The 23,056-nt window shown below is 46.2% G+C and overlaps 1 protein-coding gene across 1 annotated transcript in view; it reads left to right on the top strand.

The window, feature by feature from the left end:
- Positions 1-23,056, top strand: part of ARHGAP26 (Rho GTPase activating protein 26) — a 432,059-nt gene that overhangs the window by 91,531 nt on the left and 317,472 nt on the right. Inside the window, exons 2-4 of the mRNA XM_086716387.1 lie at positions 13,472-13,567; positions 15,129-15,190; positions 19,376-19,447. Of these exons, the coding sequence (XP_086572513.1) occupies positions 13,472-13,567; positions 15,129-15,190; positions 19,376-19,447 (230 nt within the window). The remainder of the gene's footprint in view (positions 1-13,471; positions 13,568-15,128; positions 15,191-19,375; positions 19,448-23,056) is intronic.

Genomic DNA, 23,056 nt, shown 5'->3' with positions numbered 1-23,056 from the left:
GCGAGCCTAGATTCTTGGACCCCGGCCCCCCAAATTTGAGGTGGCTGGGGTGTGCTCCCGAGGCAAGTCTACAACAGGTGATGCTGAGTGTATTGGAGAAACACTAATCTTGGTCTGTCAAGTCCTGTGATGGTATGGAGTTAAGAGGGTTCTCTGAGAACTACCTGAAGCATGATTTCTTTTTTCTTTTTTCTTTTTTTTTTTAGTAATTTTTAATGTTTATTTTTGAGAGAGAGAGTGAGAGAGAGCGAACTTGTGCACTCGTGCGAGGTGGGGGTGGGGCAGAGAGAGGGATGCAGAGGATCCAAAGTGGGCTCCGTGCAGACAGCAGCGAGCCTGATACGGGACTCAGAGTTGTCAACCCCGAGCTCATGACCTGAGCTGAAGTCGGTTACTCAACGTACTGAGCCACCCAAGTGCCCCTGAAGCACAATTTCTTATCTGACTGGGCAGAGCTGGGGAGGAGACAGTGTTAGGTAAGGAGGCAGCATGGCGGGGAACTTGGACTTTTCTTGGGAACCTGTGTGGCGGGCAATTGTTGCCCACCTGGACCTCCCTGCCTGGTCCCTGGAGCACAGCCTCGGCCAGGTGCAGCAGGAATGTGGCTCATTGAACGCAGGATAAAAGAAAGTGAAACTAATTTTGGGGGATGTTACTAGGTGTGGCTCTGTTCAGAAAAGCTGTGTGCTTTTGTTTTCTTTTTTTTTCTTCAGGAAATGTTAATTTAATCCGCAGGGAGACAGGCAAATTTTCTTTTTCAAATGGATCTTCGGTGCTGGGGAACTGCTGCACTGCTCCCTGTGGTATTAGTGGGCAAGAGTGAGCTGTGCCTGGTCATTAGCTGGGTTCCATTTAGATCATCATAATGCTCGGAGGTCAGCAGGATGAGGGGGGCGTAAACATAGGTGGTAGGAGGCCAAGTGACAGTCGTCTGATTTTTACACAGAAATAAGTCAGCCTGACATTTTGGTTAGTACGTTCTTGGGTAATACTGTCTACTATTAATATCTATTGTTTTTTGAGTGCTGGCTGCAGGCCTGCTGCTGAGCACTTCCGAGCATCATCTCTTTACTCACAGAAATCCCTGGAGGCAGCTTTCCTCCCCCGCTCACCTCCATTCCAGGCAGGTGGAAAAGAGTACAGAGGCCTTCTAGATGGCTGAGGTGGGATTTTGAGTTGACTCATTATTCTAGCACTTACCCTTTATCTGAGGCTTACTTGGCTGGTGGAAGGCCTCTCTTTATTCCCAGTGCCTTGTCTTGCCTTGACTACCCTCAAATTCATCTCAGCTGTTGATGAGAGCAGCCACAGGTGGACCTGAACTTGGTCATCTTCTCCAGGTTCTGCTGTGGGGCTTTCTTAGTAACAGAAGTTGTTGTTTACATTTGAATGCAAGTCAAGCCCTGATTCTTTGGGCTGGGTTTTTGGTTTGCTTTTTCTCTCTCTGTCCTTTGCTAGAAAAGGATCAGGGGTTATAGGGAAGTGACGGGCCTTGGCTTCCCTTTTCCTGCTTTTCAAGTGAGACTCTTGCTGCATGAATGTGTTCAGAGCAACTGTGATTGCAGACGCTGGAAGGGGCAGACCTGGGTTTTCCCTTCACGATTCCAGTTCTAATCTCAAGACCTTGGAACAGGAGCATCTGAATCCCGGATGACCTGTGGGGAATTGGGCTTGGAAATCCATTATCAACCCGGATTAACCATTTTGCAGGTCTCCCCTTTTTCATTAAAAAGCCTCATGGGGCGCCTGGGTGGCGCAGTCGGTTAAGCGTCCGACTTCAGCCAGGTCACGATCTCGCGGTCCGTGAGTTCGAGCCCCGCGTCAGGCTCTGGGCTGATGGCTCAGAGCCTGGAGCCTGTTTCCGATTCAGTGTCTCCCTCTCTCTCTGCCCCTCCCCCGTTCATGCTGTGTCTCTCTCTGTCCCAAAAATAAATAAATGTTGAAAAAAAAAATTTAAAAAGCCTCACAGCCCCTTTGGTAGATCACTCTTTTCCGAGGTGGCAGTATTTATTCTCCTTTTGTTATATGCGTGAAGAAAGGCACAGAAAGAGGACACAGTGCCGCTCTGAATAACCTGGTGGAAGTGGTGGCACTCAGATCTGTCCAAGTTCTAGATTCCCACGTGGGTGCCTGGGCCTCGTCTCTGTGGACCTGGACAGGCAGGGCAGCTCTGGTCCAGTTCTCATCTCCGTTTTTCTGGCTCCCTGTCCTTCTTTCATTTTATTGGCAAGACACCCCTCACCACCCCCCCCCCCTTTTTTCCTTAAAAACCTCTTCCAAGAAAGTCTGGCTTTTGCTCTAAGTTTACGACCATAAATTTTGAGATGGTACACGTCACCCTCTTAATCTAATTGAGCCAGCACATCATTGTGAAGACATCATTTTATTTGGGGGTATTAGTTGCTATGGTTATTTGCTGAGACTAACAGAGTCTGTGTTCTCTCCATTGGAGTTTTGGAAACCGTGATCTGAGAATGACAGAGGTGTGCCTCCCAGTAGGGATAGCCAGTGTATACCCTGGCCATTAAAATAATTTTTTTAAAGGCACAGAAAAAAGAGTTGGGGTGGAATTTCAGAGCTGGAATTTTTTAAAGCTAGAAGGGGCCTTAAAGATGACTGGTCATCCTTCTGGTTTTCAAAAGAGTTCTTTAAGGCTAAGGTGTTAATTTACCTTCCTGAGGTTCATATGCGTTGTTCCTGGGCGAACAAGGACGCAGCCCATTTCTGACTTTTATCCTAGCATCTCTTTGTTTTGTGCAACAGTTGAAGTCCTTTCAAGGAATCCTTTCTTGCAGTATGTACTGAGGTCCTGGATATTCTAGGTTCTGGGCTGGAAGTTAGAAAGACACCGTGTTGTTTACTTTTAGGGTTTCTCGTGGAAATCCCCATCCTTGCCTCATAGAGTATGGAGCCTGGACCAGCAACCTCGGTATCACCTGGAAACATGTTCAAAATGCAGACTCCCAGGCCTACTGAATCACACTCAGCATTTTAACAAGATCACTCTGTCTTTGAGTGCACGTTAAAGGCTGAGAAGCTCTCCTCTAAGATGGTAGGACATTGTAGAAGCAAAAGCTAATAAGTCTTGAGGCCCAAGCCAGGATCAGTTGCCCTCCCTCAGACCGTTCGACAGCTCTGTGTTGAGCATAATAGTAATGCAGTGGTGTTGAGCTTGAGGAAGCTCAGCATTCTCTGCCTGAGTTCTAGCTCTGCACCATCTGGACCCTCTGGTCCTTAAGTTCTATTGTGACCTGCTCTATAGTTGCTGCCTGAGCAACTGTTCTGGGCTGAGGCCCGAGAGTGGTGGGGCATGCTCACACTGGCTCCTGCAATGCAGTTCGTTCTGGGCACCTTCTCAGGAAGCCAGGCACTTCAGGCCCGTGCATCCTGTAAAGCCCACTTATCGTGGCTGTCCTGTTAGCATTCTGATTCTGTTCTACCTGGTACTGGCCTCCTCCCCCACTCAGTGGACAAGAAGGATTTCAGGATACCACTCTTAGCCTCAGTGCATTTAAGAGGTACCTCTTGAGCTTAGTAAATTTTGCAGGAAGCCCTGCACACCACTTTGAGTTACTGTTCAGATAAAATACAGCATGCTCTAGTCCAGGGTTTTTTTCTTTCCTTTTGTCTGCAGCAGATAAAAAGAAATTTTAATTTGGTAGGTATGTTAGACTTTTCTAAGCATCTGAGGAAAACCTTTAAGGACTCCAATGTATTTTTAGTAGCCTGATCATTAGGAGGAGGTGACAGGTTTACTGCACTACCCACAGTGGAGTGTTCCTGTGAAACCTTTCCTAAGCTAAAATAGGATAAAATGAAGAAGCAGTTACTATTAACTTAGGTGGGAAAACTCTAGTGCATCCCCAAGGCCCCCAAAATAACCTCTCTTAACGCTTTTCTGATACTTCGGGACACATCTTGTTAATTGGTGCACAAAATAAACCAAGATGAGGTGCAGAAGCTCACAGACACAGTTCAAAGCTGTAGCCACTCTAGTGCTCCGTGCGCACAGCTCACTGCAAAACAAACACTGAGTGCTATTTTCGCTTTCCATGGAGAAGCAAAAAAACTCTCTGGATTTCTTTGGGTTAGTGAAAGTAAGGACGGATGTCGATAGGTTGTTAAAGTGAAGTGGCATAACTCGAACTTTAGAAAAACAGGGGATGCCTGTATTTGATAAATTAATGCGGCAAAAATTCCTTAATTCTTTAGCTAAGATGCTCCTTTTGTTGATCCCCTTGTCTCTAACCTGTGCTCAGCCTGTGCTTGTGGGAAGGAAAGAACCAGCATCCAAGGGCAACCCTGTGCTCTGCTCTTCGAATGTTGTTTTTCCTTCATTTTTAAAAAAAATTTTTAATGTTTATTTTTGAGAGACAGAGACATGGCACGAGTGGGGGAGGGGCAGAGAGAGAGGGAGACACAGAATCTGAAGCAGGCTCCAGGCTCTGAGCTGTCAGCACAGAGCCTGACGCGGGGCTCGAACCCACGAGCTGTGAGATCATGACCTGAGCTGAAGTCGGATGCTCAGCCAACTGAGCCACCCAGGCGCCCCTTCCCTTCATTTTTAATTCCCACAGCAGCCCTGTCAGGTACTTGTTCCCCTTGAGTGACATCAACTGTCAGAAAGGTTGAGTAATTTATGCCATCATAGAGCTGGTAATAGGCACATCCAGGGTTTGAATCCATGTTTGTGGATTACATGCACTTCATACTCTTGTGAATTGCCCTTGACTGTGTGTGTGTGTGTGTGTGTGTGTGTGAGAGAGAGAGAGAGAGAGAGAGAGAGAGAGAGAGAGAGAGACAGAGTGTGTGTGAGACATTTATATTTGAAGTCTATGGAAATACCCTTTCTTTTTTGCTCTTACACTTGATCAGTCCCTCTTAAAATGGGTTTCTTTGTTTAACCAAGCAAATCACCATTGTTTTCCTTGAGGGATTTTTCCTGTGCTGACCTGCTGTCTTGGAAGGTCTTGGGGCTTTATGTGAACATAATTGTTCTGAATCCAGTACCTCTGTGTCCTTGTTCTGCTTTGTGTCAGGGCGGAGGGATTCACATTTGAGGCTGGGCTCTTTGGGGCTTGACTTTTTATCCTAGGTCTAATGCTGACTTAATCATTTAACATACTGGTCCTTGATTAGCAGATGTTTATTAAGTGCCTGTTATAGGACATTAAACTGGTCTGAAATTTCTTTGTACAAGATCAAGTGGTAGTACTTAAACTCGATGCTCCTAGTAGCTCATGTAGCACTTCAGAAATACAAATGTGTTTGTATACATCGTTGTATATAATTACATGTATATGGTGATGATGCTACTGATGAGTCACAATCAGTTCTCAACTTGGAGTTTTTGGTAGGGAGTAGAGTTCCTCTGAATCCCTCATTCTCTCCTTATCTTCTGACTGCCCAGTGGTCTGTGCACCCAATGTCATGGTTGAGAGGTGTCATCTGTCACCTAGTCATTCCCTAAGGAGAAAGCCCCTTGACTGTGGTTGTACACTCTTGGCAGTGAAGCAGGATGGAAAGTCAGAGTAGAGGTCCCAAAGCTGAGGTCTGGGCCAGCTCCTCAATGAAAGTTGTAACCAATGTTTGTTGACCTTGTCTCTCTTTATAAAAATATGGTTTCCATTTCTTGAGGGATGAAGTCTGAATTCCTTAGCTTGGCATTCCAGTCCTTCCATGTTTGGATTCTAATCTCTCTTCCTAGTCTTAGCTTCTGTCCATGAGGCTGAACTGCCTGCTGTGTCTCCCTGGGTCCTCTTTGCTTCCTGTTGCTACTTCTAGAATACCTTCCCATTCCAGCTTACCGTGCCGTGTACCTCCTTTCATTTCTAAATAATGCTGGACTCATGAACTTTTAAGGCTGTCTTCAAAAGCTACTCCCTGTTCTTTTTTCCTGGGAGGACTCCTCCAATGGCCCCACCTGGAGTAATAGCCTGATTGCACATCTGTAGCTGTTTTTCTCCCCCTACTCTGACTGCTGTAGCATGTTCTCCCTTAATTTGCAAGTTCATGTACAGCCGTCCTTCTCCCACACCCCCCTCCCCCAACGGCGGATATGTTCCAAGATCCCAGTGGATGTCTGAAACCACAGATAGTGCAGAAACCTATATAGACTGTTTTTATTTTCTGCACTTAAACTGCACATACATACTAATGATCAAGTTAGATTTAGAGATTAGGCACAGTGAGATGTTTGCAACAGTAATTAAAAGTACAACAGAGCAATTATAACAGTATAATGTAATAAAAGTTAAGTGAATGTGGTCTCTGTCTCAAAAACATTTTACCGTATTCACCCTTCTTGGGATGATGTGAAATGATAAAATGCCTACGTGATGAGATGAGGTGAATGAGGTAGGCACTGTGACGCAGTGTAGTGTTAGGCTTCTACTGACTGTGTGATGTTAAGTCAGAGGAAGAGTCATCTGTTCTAGATTGGGGTTGATTGCAGTGACTGAAAGCACAGGTACATCTGTTCACAGATGAAGTCCTTCTAACTTGCAGTCTCCTAAAGGGTATGGAATGTATATGTATCACTTTTAGAATTTGAATACACTGATACCAGATTCTGAAATATCAGAGTCAGTTACACTTCGGAGTATTGTAGCTGAGAGTTTAGGAGTCAGAAGGACCAGGTTTTTCACACTACCACACGTTAGCTATGTGACCATGGCACATGATTTAATCTCTGAATCTGTTGCCCCATCTGCAAAATGGGACTCATAATTCCTACCTGTAGGATTATTGTAAGGATGAAATGAGTTAAAGTACTCAGTAGGTACATATAGTAGGTGCCCAGTAAGTGAAGGCATCATGTATTTACAGTTATTGTGATGGAGGTAAAGGTGAGGTTGGAGCACCATATTAATCTAAAAAGGATGTTTCCATGTAAATGGAATTGGAAATCTTGTCTAGGAAGTGGTGAAGCCCCTTTCCTTCTATTGAATTTCATTTTTATTTTATTTTACTTTATTTTGAGAGAGCAGCGTGTTCATGCATGCAAGGGGGTGGGAGTGGGGAAGGTCCACAGGGAGAGGGAGAGAGAATCTTAAGCAGGGTCCACACCCAGCGCAGAGCCCAACTAGGGCTTGATACCATGACTGTGAGACCATGACCTGAACCTAAATCAAGAGTTGGGTGCTCAATCGACTTAGCCACCCAAGCGCCCCAGAATTTCATTTTTAAAATAACTCCGAGAATTTCATTAGCCTTAGTGTTCTGTTTGGAGAAACAAATTCTCCAGAGTCAGGGTTGGCTATGTCCTCATTTAGGTAACAGAATTTTAGGGAAATGGACTCAGGAAAAGCACGCAAATGTATCGTCAGAATGCACATGATGTGACATGTGGTGGTTGATGTGGCTGGTGGGCATATCATCCTTTAGTGACATGAGTGGTTTTCTGAGTCTGCTCCAACCAGATTGGAAAAATGGAAGAGACATACTGGTGGTGACTTCATCCTTCTAGTCCTTCCCCTCCATGTCTCAGGCTTGAATGGATAAGAAGAACGCAGGTCCTCTGCATGTTTTGGGGCATTTCTTCCCCCGTGGAGGCCAGCGCTTCTCCCCGCATTGCTGATTGAGTGTCTACTGGATATTTCCCTTCTTGGGTGGGTGTCTTCATCAGCAGGGCATGGTCTGTGCCCAGCACTACTTGTCAGGCTTTGTCATTTCTCCTTGGGTTATTAACACCTCTTCTCTGATATTGTCCACCGCCACCTAGTGGCCACAGGTAAGACTGCATCACAGAAACTAGATGAATGCTGTTGAGTGTGTTTTGTTCTACTGTAAGATTTGAACACCGTCTCTCTTTTTGCTCCTGAAGTGCAGGGTTTCAGGCTGTAGAATGGTACCTCACAAAGGAACATGGTTGGTTTTCTTATAGTTAAGCAATGGCACTAGGTTTAAAATGCCACATGCAGACTGGGAAATGCCTCTCTTCAGGCAGTTTCTGATTGGATGTGTTTTCCACTTGCCCAGGTATGGGGAAGGAGAGAAGGGTCTCCGGAACCTTTCTTCATCTGTTTTAGCTCCAGGCTTGGGGAAAGGCTGGGGCTGAAAGGGCACACATGGCTGTGGCCCACACCTGGCATGTTTGTAGCTCATTGTTCCTGGTCTCTTGGTTTAGAGAAGGTTTTTGCTTCATGTCCTTGCTGGTGGTTCTGCAGCTCTGTGGGAATCTTCTTCAACAGAGAAGATGAGGGGAAGTGGTTCTATGTTAAGTAAGCATATTCCTATATATGCAAACTTCAGGCCGGCTTAACGAAGTTTGACGTTTATCCTATTATGTATCTAATCTTATTTTCACTTGTGAAGTATACAACTGAGAATTTCACCTTTGATGAGTGCAGGGAACTAACGGAGTGTCCAACTTCCCCTCCCCCTTTGTTCTTCCTGTGACACCTGCTTTCAGCCAGGTGATGTGCTAGGTTCTGAGGTTGTCCTGGTGAGCATGAAGTGACAGGATCCTCACCCTGAAGGAATTTACTAGTTGGGGAGATACTAATCAGAGAGTCACCTGAGCAATATAAAATTATTATGAAAAAACAGGTGCATAGGACTTAGGGTGAAGGTACGGTGGGGTTTGGTCTGGTTACAGAAGTCAGGGCAGGCTTCTTGGAGGACTAAACTTTTCAGTTGAGGGCTGCAGGGATGAGTAGGGAGTTCCGGGAACTGGCAGAACCCAGAGAGGAAGTTGGGGGCCCAGGCCTTGCAAGGCTGGGAAGGATTTGCAAGATTTTGGGAAGGACTTTGGTCTTGGGTTTTAGAACTCTGGGAACCCATTGCAGGATTCACTATTGGAGCTGTCATGACTGGAGAGAGAACTGATTGGAGGGACAAAAGTGAGTGTGGGGGACCAGAGCGGAGGCATTTGTAGTTACCCAGGAAAATGGGGGCGTTTGATGTAGACGTTTGTGAATGGTGACGGGGAGGAGTGTATAGAACAGACATGCTTAGGAGGTGAAACGGACACACTTGGGAAGGACACTGTGCTGCCAGGGATGACACGTGGGTGTGTGACTTTGACTTGTGTGGCAGGACAGATGGTGGTGCCCTTTGCCAAACTGGTGACACAGGAAGAGGCCCTTAGTTGGAGCGTAGGAGAGGAGAGTGAGTTTGATTTGGAGAGTGGGAAGTTTACCTGAGAATGTGAGTTGTGGGCAAAGCTGCCATCCTGAGGACTCATGTCCAGCTGTCAACCCTCTTATTTGGGGAACTCATACCCACCTGTGGGTCCTCTCAATTGGGGATCTCGCATGTTCCATCTGTAAGACACCTTCTGTTGCTGTGCCCGGCCAGATCAGTCCAGCCTGTCTTAAGGGCCACCTTGTTCGGCCTTGTCTTAAGCACTTAATATGCATTTGCCAGGGAGCCACTCATGCATAGTTCTGGAATCATTCCAAATACAAGGCAATCAGGCATAGAGAGTAAGTGTAATTGGTTTTCAGAGAAGGGAGAGGTTAGGTAGGCCTGGGGACTTTGGTGTTTGCACTTTAAGCAGCCAAGAGGCCAGTCTTGTCACAAATACTTACCGTGGCAGTTGGACTTCATTAACGGTAATCCGTTTCCAAATCCTGGGAGATGTGATTGAGGAGCAAAAATTTTATGGGTACTTATATACAGTTATGGTAACTGGAGGTCAAAGAAAGGTGACAGATGCCCTGAAAGAAATATAATTCTACAATTACCTTGAGTCCTTCATTATGTGTGTGCACACATTATGTATTTGTGTGTGCGCCTGTATATTAAGTTTTACCCAAGGGGAAAATGGAAATGGCTTGACTTATGGTACTAATGGTGAAACTTGTGTAAATTAAGGTAGATCCTAACTTAAAAAATTATCAACCTTCTTTTACTGAAAAAAGAATTATAGTTAGGTTAAATTGTCTTAAAACTATGCAGGTTAGTAACTGGGGAGGCAGAGAGCATGGCTTCTCCAGGATGAGAAGGGCTCTTCTCTCTGGTCCCCTAGTAAGCAGACATCTTTGGGAGCCGTCTTTCAAGGCCCAGACTTCTAGCTGCTTCTGTGTCCCTTAGCTGCCTTGTCTCACTGAGGTGGAGGCAACTCAATTCTATAAGGCAAATACTTGTCCTCCCCAGCAGCTGCCAGTTACAACTTCTCTCTGCTCTGGCCAGCATTCTGCCTTTCTAGCAACAGATCTTTCTGCAGAGTAAATATTACTGACTTTTGCGCCTCGCTGTATCTTGGACTGAACATGAAACACTGGGGTTCTATGAGCAGGGTGTCATGAAGCTTGGCATGCACTCAACATCAGTACCAGCCTCTCTTGCTTCTCTGCTTTTCTTACTGGAATGTGCACGTTAGATTCTTGTTGCCTCAGAGTGAAGTCTCCAGAAATAAATCTCTCTGCAGCTACATGTCAAAGGTGATCGTCTGCATAAGATGCCATCAGCCGTTCTGGGTTGTAGACAAGAAGCACTGTGTTTTAGGTGTTCTTTTTGGTGTCCTGTTGTCCCCAGTAACAGTAGGGGTTTTATGTTAACAGGGTGAGGCATCATGGTGTATATGTGCTACAAAGATCTTAGCACGCACGAGTTTAGAGAGACCCAGATCCCCACCTTAGAGCACTTTGCTGTTAGGTCACTCTTTTAACTTACCTGAGTTCTCAACATCATGTAGTCAGGCTTCGCTTCCCTGGGTTCTGTCATTGCACGATTCGCTTAGTAGGGAACAATAGCCCAGCCTTGCCTAGAACTGAAGCTTACGGCGTACAGAGTGCCTGTGCAGTGCGCCTCCCTGGGGCTCCTGATAAGCTGGTGGGTTAGGTGGGGCCGACAGCTTCTGTCAGATAAGGGACTATGAAGTTAGGCCTAGCCCAGAGTTAGTTACCTGTCTAGGAAATAGTGGAGCTGAAATTTGAGCCCAGGAGCTAGGTAAGATTGGGGTGAGGGCAAGAGGCTGATCAGCATACAACCAGGACCCCGAGCGAGAAAGCCTCAAGGGGAGATTCTCCAAAGAAAGCTTGAGCTGCTGTTGCAAAGACTAGGGAGTATGCTGAATAAACAAAACACCAGGTGTTTCCCTGCACTTTGACCGAAAGATTTGTCTCTTAGGCACAAATCCTTCAGGCCCAATGGTGACTTCCTTTTCAGATTCCAGTAATTGGGATTTTTTTAGTCTACCTAACTGTGCTCACTGGTCTGTAACCGGTATTGCCTCTGGAGCAGTACTCATTACCTAATTCTTCCATCAGCGAGAGACGCGTCCTTACCAGCTCTGTGGGTGTCCCGTGCGGCTTCTCAGGTTTGTATCGTGGCAGGGTGTGCTGTGTGTCACTCGACAATGAAATAAGGTTACTTTCTGGTCAGAAGCTAACAGGCCCTGCTATAGCTTTGGGTCCTCCTGTGAAAAAGGCCCCACAAAGGCCCTGTTGTGCATTATTAGCTGCTCCTTGATCCTCATTGGTAGCTGCCCCTGACGGCACAGCTTCTCAGGTGCGTGTTGGGAGGTTTCCCAAGCCTGGCTTACATTTTGGCTTTATTTCCACTTTGTTTAGATGCTTCTCCAGTTTGAGTCTTTCTTGCCTCCTGGGGAGGCACAGAGGATTGTTAGGTGGATAGAGAAGCTATTCTGTTCTTACTCTTTGCGCAGGCCTTTCTTTGTGAATTCTGTTCTGGAGAACATTCTAATTACGGTGTGACTGAGCACAGCCATGTCCACGTTCTTGGCATGATACTCTTCGGCCTTCCTGGGGGGCTTTGTCTTCTGTTCTGAAAGATGATTCTGCCTTTTTCTCATCCTGCCTGCCTGTGGCCTCGTGTCTTTGCTCCCCACAGCGTTCTGACTTTCAGATGCATCTGTTTCTTTCCTGACTTGCCAGGGAGTGATTGGCGTTCTTAGGGATATCCTCAGCTTGGGTCTGCCAGGTTTAACAGATGCCCGATTCCTCTGCTGGCATCTCTGCACTTTTTGCCAAAGACCATTCCATTAAAGTGACTGGACCAGGGAGAGACTGGAGACTATTGGCTGTTGGCTCCTGTGTTCTCCTTCTCCACTTCAAGTGTTGTCTTCTTTTGGTGTAGAGCTGAGGGCCTTCCTTGCACAAGCTGCAGCTGTCTTGGGATTCGTGTCACCGGAGCCCATGGGAGGACGGTCTGGGAGCAGGAGCTCCTGCTGTCCAGGTGGTCAAAGCCTGAGCCCCAGACCTGAGAAGAGCCCGACTGCTCAGCCAGCCTCTTGTACTCACTTCTAGCGCTTGGAATAAGCTCTGGGATTGGCGAGCTGCACACCGGTGGTGGAGTTTATGTACTGCCCTCCACGTGCACACAGTATTCACGCACTGAGCAGGATGCACTGGCAGGTACACCAGGGAAACCAGCAAAACCAAAAGATGGAGGAAAAAACAACCACCCATGAACCCTAACTGGAAGGAACAGGTCCAGGAACTAAACAAGACAAGGATGCTTTTATTCCATTAGGTGATGTTGGTCTGTGAAGCCAGAGCCGTCCCAGCCTCCTCCCCGTATCTCATTAAAGCCAGTCCGTGTTGCCAGTTGTGCCTCATATTTCCCTCCTCTGGGAATTTGAACATAATACCATTTCCCCTTCAATAAGGGAAACATCTATGAGGGTCATTTGAATGATTAGCCTAATGTGCAGGAAGGCTGCCTGTGGAATTAAGTTAAGCGCATTTGGACTGAGCAGCTGTGTCTGTCAGGCCACTTAAAGGTACCTGGGTGCTTTTATACCCTTAACAGAAGCTGAGGGTTCAGGAGGGATCATTGGCTTTTGATACTGTCTTAAATGGAAGCTTATTTTTTGAATTTGACAAGGATTTCCAAGAGCTTTCTTTACAGAGAACATATGTGGGGTGTGTTTTTAACCCCAACTCAAAACATTGCCAGGGCTTTGTTCTTGTGGCAGCGGGGAATGTGGTGACCCAGGAAAATGGTTCAGGCGGAAATTGGTCAGGCTGGCCGGTCACTCTCCCCGTGAGGGGAACTGCGAGGGTTGTGAGAACTCGGTGTCACTTGTGCCTGGGTCACAAGAAGGAGTCCAGGAGCTCCCGGGCGGCAGGGGCTGGGCCCGGCTCGCCCTTCCTTCCAGCTCCCTACCTGATGTCGGGATGTGGGAGGTCCGTGGCTGAGCTCACCCACGGGATGATGGATGCTGATGTCTGCTCTGACCCACACTGCCTCCTGACACCTCTTTAGGCAAGTGGATTCCCACCAGGACCAGTGTCCACGACGAGACTCAGTGTGTGGCTGGAGGAGTTAGAGCTGGAAGCAGAATGGTTAAAGCAGTGTTAACACAAGTATGAATTTGTCAAGCCAATCACAATTTCACGTTAGAAACAGCTGTTCAGCGTTTTGGAACTTAGATTCTTTTGTGTTTGAAATTGCCTCAGGAACAAATCGAGCTGCTGCATGAAGTAGAACGACTAAAAAGTGCAGCACGTGAGAACATCAGTTTATGTCCGTAATTCATATTTTCTCTCTTTCTTGCTAGATCTATCTTCAGCGAAGAGGAAATTTGCTGATTCCTTAAATGAATTTAAATTCCAGTGCATAGGAGATGCAGAAACAGATGATGAAATGTGTATAGGTAAGTCTGAACCGTGTGTGTAAGAAAGGTCACGGTTTACCATAACTGTCTGTGTCCTTGCTGAGTCTTTTTCCTGTGAGAGGAAGTGTCTAAGTGTCACGAATCAAGAAGCCCATACCAACAGTGGTGAGGACAGAGTGAAGTGAGGGTCGGAGGTCAAGGGGCCTGTTCATCCCAAGTGGCGAACTAGGCCCCTTGTGCAGGGGAAAAATCATGCATGGGTACCCTGGAGTTGGCATCTCAGGCAGAGTGGTCAAGGTGTTGGCAAGATGTCTGCGGACGAGAGGAGATCTGTTCTGGGACCACCCTCCCCCATGCACCGCTCTGGCTGAGAAGAGGGCCGGGGTGTTGTGGGGCGTGGGGCAGGGGGGCAGGCCTGAGCTTGGGACTCATCTACAGTTGCTGCCTGCTCCTGGGCTGAGGGCTGAGGGTGGTGGGGCTTGCTGACGCTGGCTCCCGCAACACAGTTCCTTCTGGCCACCTTCTGTTGTTTCTGTTGAGGTGCCACGTGCTGTGGCGAGCAAAGCTAAAATCCTCTCTCCGCCCTCTCTTCTTAAAGGCCTGATCCTTCTGTTTTCATGGCACATGGACTGACCCACACCCTCCCATCCCGCCATCTCCTCTCCCATTCCTTAACCAGAGGCTGAGGGTGGGGTTAGTGTTGATTACCATGCTGTGCGCAGATGATTTGCAATGTCAAGATGTCTGTCTTTGGCAGGGCCTAGTCACTGTACTTGACTCTTCTTACATTGGGCGTCTTGGTTAGTTCCATGGAGTGAGCAAGGATTGAGAGAGTTAAACTGAAGAAAGTTGTCAAATGCTTATTGAATCCCCTGTTGTCACGCAGAGTGCCACGATCTGGGCATGAGCAAAGGCAGTTGGGACGATAGACGAGAGCAGTGAAAATGCATCATTGTAGTAACTGCTGAATACGTGGGTACTTTTCCCAAGACTCCACCTTTGTCCTGAATATCCTCAGGGCTGTTGCACCTAATGCCTGTCCCCTTTGGGAATAATTCTGGTGAAGGAGACTCTCTACGTCTGACCACCACGTTGCACACTGCATTGTATTAACAAGTGGCTTGAAGACTCAGGAGGAGGAATCCAGGGAGAAACCGGAGATGTGGCTTCCATTGTGAGCTACACTGGTGTAGTTCGGGTGCCAGAGGAAAGGTTGGTTTCTGACGCAGCCCCACAACCAAGGTTGAAGGGGTCACATCCTGGGCAGGAAATCCTTCAACTCCTAAGCGGAACTCTGCCCTTTCCAGCCGAGAGTCTGGGAGCCAGCCAGCATCTCATCAGTCCTGGGTAGTGTCAGGAACAGGCAGGTTTTTGAAGGAAATCCTTTCCTAGCTAGAGTGCCAGGTGAAATTAACCTGCGTTCAGGGGTCATCCTGGATGGTTAATGATGAAAAGATAAGGGGAGAGCCTTGGGAAGCAATTGACTTTAGGATTCTGCATGTGCCAAGGGATTTCATTCCATAACATAGTAACTGTACCTGGAAAGGCTCCCAAAGGCCCATTTGTCTATGTCCCTCTCATGGCACTTTCTCTTTTCCAGCAAAGTCTTTGCAGGAGTTTGCCACTGTCCTCAGGAATCTTGAAGATGAACGGATACGGATGGTGAGTATGGCCAGGCTGCTCTTCGTCCCATACAGTGTGGTCATGTCAGCCTTTCAGACATGTCAGGGGATTACTGTGGACAACTTAGGACCACGTTGTTGAACTCCCAAAGATTGACTGTAAGGTGTACCTGTAAGGTATGACTTATGGGTGGATCTTTTGAATTATTTAACTTTGGGAGGCCTTCCATTCCCATGGGCAGGGTGGGAACGAAGGTGTCACACTCTGCCCCCCTCCACACCCCCCGATTCTCATTAAATGTATCCAAGAGCTCCTGAAGGGCAGGGGTCACTCCTTCACTTCTTATTCTGAAACACCTAACCCAGTGTCTGCCCTATAGTATGCACTGAGTAAATGGGCACTAACTAAATGATAGCAATCACAAGAGGTTCTACAAAGGGGGCACTGTGCAAACTGAAGAATCAAATGCTGATCTTTAGGTTCTTAAGAGATACCTTCTGTATTCTAAATTATTCTGATGAAGTTTGCCATCAATAGATAACAGATAACACATCCGTGAAAAGTTCTTTTGCATCCTCTCTGTGTCAGTAAGATATCAAGAATGAAGCCTGAACCTAAATCCCCCTGCTGGCCTCATGGCAGTTGGTCCCTAGGGGGACTTGGCCCTAAGCGGTGGTGCTCCAGAGGCCCAGGGAAGAGTCTGTCAACTTTTTCCCTCTCTACCCATGCTAAAACTGATCATTTGAGACTAAGTCTGTCTTCATCTGCTTAGACTGCCAGAACAAAATATAGGCTGGATGGTTTTTACAGCAAGTATTCATTTCTCATAGTTGTGGAGACTGGGTAGTCAAAGATCAAGGAACCAACTGATTTGGTTCCTGGTGAGGACCTTTTCCCTGGCTGGCCCTTGGCCACCTTCTTGCCATATCCTTAAATACCAGAGAGTGGCCATTACGTCTTTTCTTACAAGGCCACTAATCCCATTGTGAGGGCTCCACTTTTATGACCTAATTACTTCCAAAGGCTCCATTTCCAGATACTGTCATCCTGGGAGTTTTAAATGATAAACTGCGGCATATTGTATTTTTACGACTTTATTCAAAGAAAAATTGGCTCAAACGGGGCAGCAGCAAACTGGATATGTTTAGGGACCCTCCACTGGCAGGAAGTATAAGGGAAGGACTTTTATAGCAAACAAATGGAAGTAGCAAGTTAATTATTTGATTGGCCATAGCTTAAGCTTTTGTCTTACTTGGGAATGCCTAATTGGTCTTCCATTTCTTAGCCTTGAGAGATTTACGCCCTTGGGGTTTGGTTTGCTTATGTAGGCTGTTATAACATTAGAGCCACCTACTCTAATGGCCTCTTTGTTTATCTTTGTTTAATTAATTTCACAGAGGTCAGGGCTTCACCGTATAAATTTTGAGGAGATGTTATTCAGTTCATAGCCTTGACCAAGACGTTGTGTATGCACGCATTTTTAATTTTAACCTGCATGATGACTCTGTGAGGTGGTATCTATATCATCCCATTGTCTAGATGAAGATACTGAGGTTTCGAATGGTTAATTAACATGCACAAGGTCACGTAGTTAAAAAGTGTCACAGTTTGGATTCAAACGCAAATTTGTGTTATACTGAAGAATGTGGGAATTTCTTTGAAACTCCCCACGGAGCGGAAGTTCTCACCTTCTGCCCTGGACAGAGAGACATTGTTGACTTTGATGGCCCAGTTTTGGGTGCTTGCATCAGAATCTGGAGGCTGGTAGCTGCAGCAAGGTTCGTGGTGGGTGGAGGCAGGGGAAAGCTTGTGTGTTTGTGCACGTGCTACTGCCTGAGAAAGGGAAGTGATTCTTTTGAGTCTGATTCTTGGCCGAGTCAGTATTTGTGGGTGGGGGGTGTTGTGAGCAGATCTCGATGAATACCCTGCAGATTGCTATGGCCCGTGGTAAGGGAACAATGACTGGATTATACTCTTCAGCTTTCCTCTGCAATTTTATTATTAATGTCTGTGAACTGAGTTTTCTGCCATGTGCATCGGAGTATCTGGCCATCTCAAGCCCCTTCCCTACCTCCTTATCCTGGGACAGCCTCATCAATTCAGCTCAGCTTCCCAAAGCCGCACCTCTCTGCAAAGACTTCTCTGACTCTCTGGGATATTTGGCCATCCTTTGTATTTTCGTAGTATCTGGTTCATGTATCTGATTCTCCACTGTGTCTGATAATCACTGCATGTGTCTGTCCCATAGTAAATGTGAGTTCTTGAAGAGCATAGATTGGGCTTCTGTGTCATCAGTATCAGTGCAGTGCTTAGACCGGAGTGGAAATAACACAGTCGTAGAATCTTAGACCCAGAACAACCTTATTTCTCACTATATCTGTAGTCTTTCGTTGGCCAGATGGGAACACTGAGGTCTTAAGTCTGATAGCAAGCAGTAGAAGGAATGGGGCAAGGTCTTGGGCGTCCTGTTTCCCAGGTTGGGAAAGTTGGTGCTTTCGGTGGGGGGGGGGGGGGGGGGGAGGGGGGTGCTTCTCCTTAAGGCTAGATTCTCAGCTGTGGATGCCCATTGGAACAACTCAGGGAGTTTAAAACGTACTGATGCCTGGGACAGAGTACAGAGATTCTGATTTCATGGTTTGAGATACAGCCTGGACGTTGGGATTTTTGTTGTTGTTAAGTTTACTTTTTCTTGGAAAAATGTAACTTACTGTCAAGTGTATGCTAACTTGTGCTCTTGGCTCAAGTGTATGCTAACTTGGCTCAGCACACCACTGTGAGTTTTGGAGACTTGCACTTGATTTGTGGAAGATTTAAATGAGGGAGCCTATTAAGCAACATCAAATAATAATAAAAAGCAAACAAGTTAAACATTGCAACCCTCATGTTAAAATGCTCTCTTCTGAGGTAAGTGCTCTCAAAATTGAGAAAAAGGCAAATGGCAGTAAATTTGGAGACCTGCCACCTTTTATCCCTCACATTGCTTACTTAATTCTTGGCTGTGTCCATCTATGGCTTCTGGCATTTACTCTGTTGGTTTCATTGTGATGGATGCACATGTGATTTAGGAAAATAATCCTTTGTTGGGACAAGATTCCTGAAATACTTAGTTGAGCGACGAGTAAGCAGTGAATGACTTAAAAGGAAAGATTGTAAAATATTTTGCTGCCTTCGAACAGACCATGGAATCTTCGAGCTGGAACAATCCAGCCTACTCATTTTGCACATTAGGAAATGAGAGCCCAGAGAGGTTAAATGCTTCGCCTGTGGTCACACAGTTGGCAGCCAGTCAAGAAATCATTCATTGATTTAGTCAATGAAAAATATTTGAGTGCTCCTTCGTTTCAGCACTCTTCTGTGTTTGGAGGAGAATGGCGGGCAAGTGAGCATTTGCAAGATGGTGTGTGTGTGTGTACTGATAAATTAGAAAACTTTAGCTGGCTTATGTCTTCTGAAGAAAACACTTGGTGAGGTAGTGAGAAGTTTGCTTTGGAATATGCTGGTGATTAGGAAAGGCCTCCCTAAAGAGGTGACCTTTAGGCCAAAACCTGAATTAGAATAAGAAATGAGTTGTCCACAAGAGAATTCAGGGATCCAGCATCTGAGGAAATGGCTAACTGCCAAAACTTGGAAGTGGAACAAGTTTTGTTGCATTTGAGGTGCCTTGGGGTGATGGTATTGTTGCGTGCAGGACCTGATGGGATGAGTGCTTGGGGTGAAGGTGAGAGGCAGCCGTGGCCTGGAGGCACAAATGTCCTGATCCTAGTCCAGTACTGGTAGGAATACACAAAATCCGGCTTAGAAGGTGTTCATGCCACTGCATGTCCACAGGTGTTTATTGTTTTTAACCTAGACTCAATGTTGATATGTCTAAAATATATCTACTTAAATGTAACTTGGTCAATTGGCCTTTACAAGAAGTCACTTAAGGCTGAAATTAAATCCTGCCCTGTCACCAGCTCCCCTCTCCCTTCATGTGGTTGCTTACCTTTTTAGAGGTCCTCACTGTAAAGAGTGAGTCACACATGGGAAGAATTCCGTGTTTGGAGATGATGACTAGATTTTGATCTGACGTGCTTTCAGTTTACGTATCGTGAGCAGTCAACACCTGCACAGTGTTGCTTACTCAAATTTTAAAGTGAGACACGGAAGGAATTCTTAACTGATCATTGCTTTTGTGTTTACGTGTCCCCCCCAACTCCCCTGCTCTGTTTCTCTCCTCACCAGATTGAGAATGCCAGCGAGGTGCTCATCACTCCCTTGGAGAAGTTTCGAAAGGAGCAGATTGGGGCTGCCAAGGTGAGAATTACACAAGCTTTGTTCTTGGATTTTAGGGCAGCCTTGTTTTTGGATTTTATAGTGGCTCATCTGTTATTCCCAAGTGTCTGAAGTAAGACTGAGTGTGGTCAAACCCCAGAGCAGTCATTCTAGCATTTTGTTACCTAATTGGTTTGTGCTAGTTCATAAATCATGCAAAGGTAGAAACCGTGCCTCCTTGTGTTAGTAGATACATCTGTGCTTGGACAACGGGCAATTGTACTTACTGTGGACACCCAGGACTCAGAGCCTAGACTGGGTTGAAGATGGGGCCCTGAAGGGGTGGGGAGGGACACAGCTCATTTTTGCTAGTGTTTGAAAATGGGCCCTTTGTTGCTAGATCTTGACATTTTTCAAGAGAAAGTGAAAAGTCATGGTTTTCTTTGAAATTTCCTAGTTTAAAAAAGTACATCTTTTACATTGTGCAGGTCAAAAAGCAGGACTGCTTCAACTCCTAGGTCCCAGTTTGTTAGCGCTGATGGCGAAGGACTGCAGCTAAAATTTGGCTGATTCTGTCAGTCCCTGAGAAGACTGTAAAGAGAATCTTGTTCATTTTTATTTTTTATTTATTATTGTTATTTTTTTTAACGTTTATTCATTTTTGAGAGACAGAGTATGAGTGGGGAAGGGGCAGAGTAAGAGGCAGACACAGAATCCGAAGCAGGCTCCAGGCTCTGAGCTGTCAGCACAGAGCCCGACGCGGGGCCCAAACCCACGAATGGCGAGATCATGACCTGAGCCGAAGTCGGATGTTCAACCGACTGAGCCACCCAGGCGCCCCTTGTTCATTTTTAAAAGGTAGATTCTCCAGGGTTCCCCTGCCCTGTGAGAAATCACCAGGAAATCCTAGCTAGTTTGACCTTCAGTAGAGTGTTAGAGGCCACCTGCAGGGAAAGTGTTTTCACTGGAATCAATGAAAGCAAAAGGATTTTTGACATTTTCTTCCTGTTTTTCTGGAACTGTGAATCCTTCAGCTGGTGCCACCTGCAGGGAGCTTTGGGCAACATCACTCACCTACTAGCATGCTTAGATTTTACTCAGTCGTGAAATGGCCTTGAGAAGTAGGTGCCTGTGCGTGGGAGAAAGATAACTGAAATACAACGAAGTGGGATCTGTCTCCTCACCCCACCTTCCCACCTAAGCACATCTGCTTCTGAAAACGAATATGATGAGGGTCTGCAAAGAAAATGTGCTGTTCAGTCAGGGTTCTTCAGAGGGATGGTTGACTGTAGTTTGAAGGACACACCATAGCAAAGATTTTTCTTCCAGTTCTAAGTCACTTTCTACTAGTTTTATCCTTTACATTTATGAAGATTAGAGCTCATGGGTTTTGTATCAGAGATTACGGAATATAATTCAAAGGGAGTCTAATTCCACTAAGATTTTGAGTTTGCCATGAGTGTCCCTCCCTGGGTTCTCATGTGGGTAGGCTCAGGGACCTTCACTTTAGTGGCCTTGGGACTTGTACTTCCTGTTCATGATAATAGATGGCGGTGGCTTTGGACATTCTGAAGAGCTTTGAGACAGCAGCAGAGCAGACAGACCGCTTTATCGAGTTCTCTTTCCAAGAATCTTTTCAGCCTTCTGACTCTGGCCTCTGCCCTCAGCCCTGCCTCTGGGGTTCCTGAAAGCCCATAGTTGGCATAGAGGAGGAGCAGGATTCTGAGTGGACTACTCTTGGGTAATACCAGTGATCTTAATGATAGCAGCAGGTACTTTTCCAGAAGTGCGGTAGAGGTGGGGCTGTAGATGGTGAGAAATAGAATAAAAGAATTCAAATAAAATCATAGCTCATCAAAATGTGTTGCCTCTCACGTACTCTAATCTCTCCTTCTTAATAAACAGTGTAATGCCATTGGGGATGATTTCCCCTCCCTCTCCTTTGGTCATTTCTTTTCCTCATATACTTACATTTATATCCTAGGATTGTGTACCTTTAAGAGAAAGCAAAGAAACAAACTCTTTACCAGGCAGTTTTGGGAGCAGACTGAAGAATACCTAAGAGCCAGCCAGGGCTCCTGAGCGGCCAAGTGGAAGTTTCTGAACTCTGCCTCTGTGGGGCTAAAATTACCCTTTCTCCCCATTCTGGTGCTGCTTCGGTTGCTGTAACAACCTGTTGCTACTTTGCAAGAAGCAGAATTTAGTGTTGGATGTGAAGGCTGCCAGGGAGGAGGACTCCTGGGCATTCTGCTACAGAGGTAGCTGGCCTGCAGCAGGTCATGACCCTGAGCTTGGCATAACCTTGACCCTATGTTTAGAATTCTGAGTTTGGGGGAGTTTGTTTTTCTGCCAGCCGAGGTGCATTTGGAGTGCTGGGCACTGCAGTGAAAGTAAAACAGAAGTTAGAGAGCAATGGTGAGAGTGGGCCCTAACCTCACTGATGCCATTGGCATGTCAACTTGGGGAGTAGCTGAACCTCTTCATACCCATTTCCCGATCTGTAGAATGGAGACAGTGATAATAGTTACCTCCTAGTGTTCTTAGGAGGAAGACAAGCGAATGCAGGTAAGCGCTCAGAACAGTGCCTGTCGTATAGTCCTTTGATGTTAGCTGTTAGATTCAGTACACACAGTTCATTAATTAAAAAAAAAAAATACATGAGCACTTACTCTGTGCCTGGCCCCAGGATGATGGAGAGCAGTGTAGACATACTGTGCCCATGGTGTGACTAGAGAGAACGACATGAAACAAAAAGCTAATAAATAAACGTAATTCCTAATTGCGGTAGGTGCCATGAAGGCTTACCTTCACGGGACAGCGGGGCATGGGAAGCAAGTGGTGTTCTTGATAAGGAAGAGGTATGTTCAGATGATGAGTCTGATGACTGCCATTACCACCATGGCTACTGTGATCACTGCCGCCATCATCATCTTTACTGAATTTTATTGTGCACTTTCTGTCTGCTGGGCCCTCTGCTAAGCACTGTCTATGGTTAATCTCATTTTATCCTAATAGGTCAATGAGGAGGTGGCTGTTTTTATTCCTATTTTGTTAGACAGCCTCTGAATTGAAAGAGGAAACCTGAACCTGAGCCCCCATCAGTTTATAGATGAGGCAACCCAGTTTTGGAGGGGGGCAGTGATTTGTTTAGAGTCAGTCCATGAGAAGTTGGGAATAACTTACAGGATTCTAACTCTGTCTTTTCTCCATTTAGCCACTGACAGTAGGTTCCCTGGGAGGCAAGCACCGCCTCCTACCTGAGTCAGTCATGAATACCACTCTTCCATCTTAAGAGTGTTATCTAAATCTTTGTAGAGTTACTCCCTGTCTGTCCTGTTGCTGTTTTTTTTTCAGGACAGAAACTGCTTCCCTTTCTCTTTAGCCCTGGCTGTCTTCTTGAACATGGAATGCGGCAGCTTGAATTGCGAAAAAGTCACAGAATGCTGGTGACTCATGTTCCCCGGCCTTTTCTCACCTCTGGCCAGCTGGGCTAGCCCAGCACAGGGTTCTCCTTGTGGGGCTTTCTGACAGGTTGCTGGAGTGGATCTGCAGGCCTAAGTGGCATGGGAGCCCCAGGTCAAAGTTGCCGGTGTCTACAAAGGAAAGAGTTGCTTGAGTCAATGTGTAGCCTGTACCCTTCCTCCAATTTGA

This window comes from Puma concolor, chromosome A1, assembly GCF_028749965.1.
Source record: "Puma concolor isolate L17-30 chromosome A1, mPumCon1.1.hap2, whole genome shotgun sequence".
Classification (NCBI taxonomy): Eukaryota; Metazoa; Chordata; class Mammalia; order Carnivora; family Felidae; genus Puma; species Puma concolor.
The sequence above is the reverse complement of the archived record's forward strand: the minus strand, read 5'-3'. Positions and strand labels throughout refer to the sequence as shown.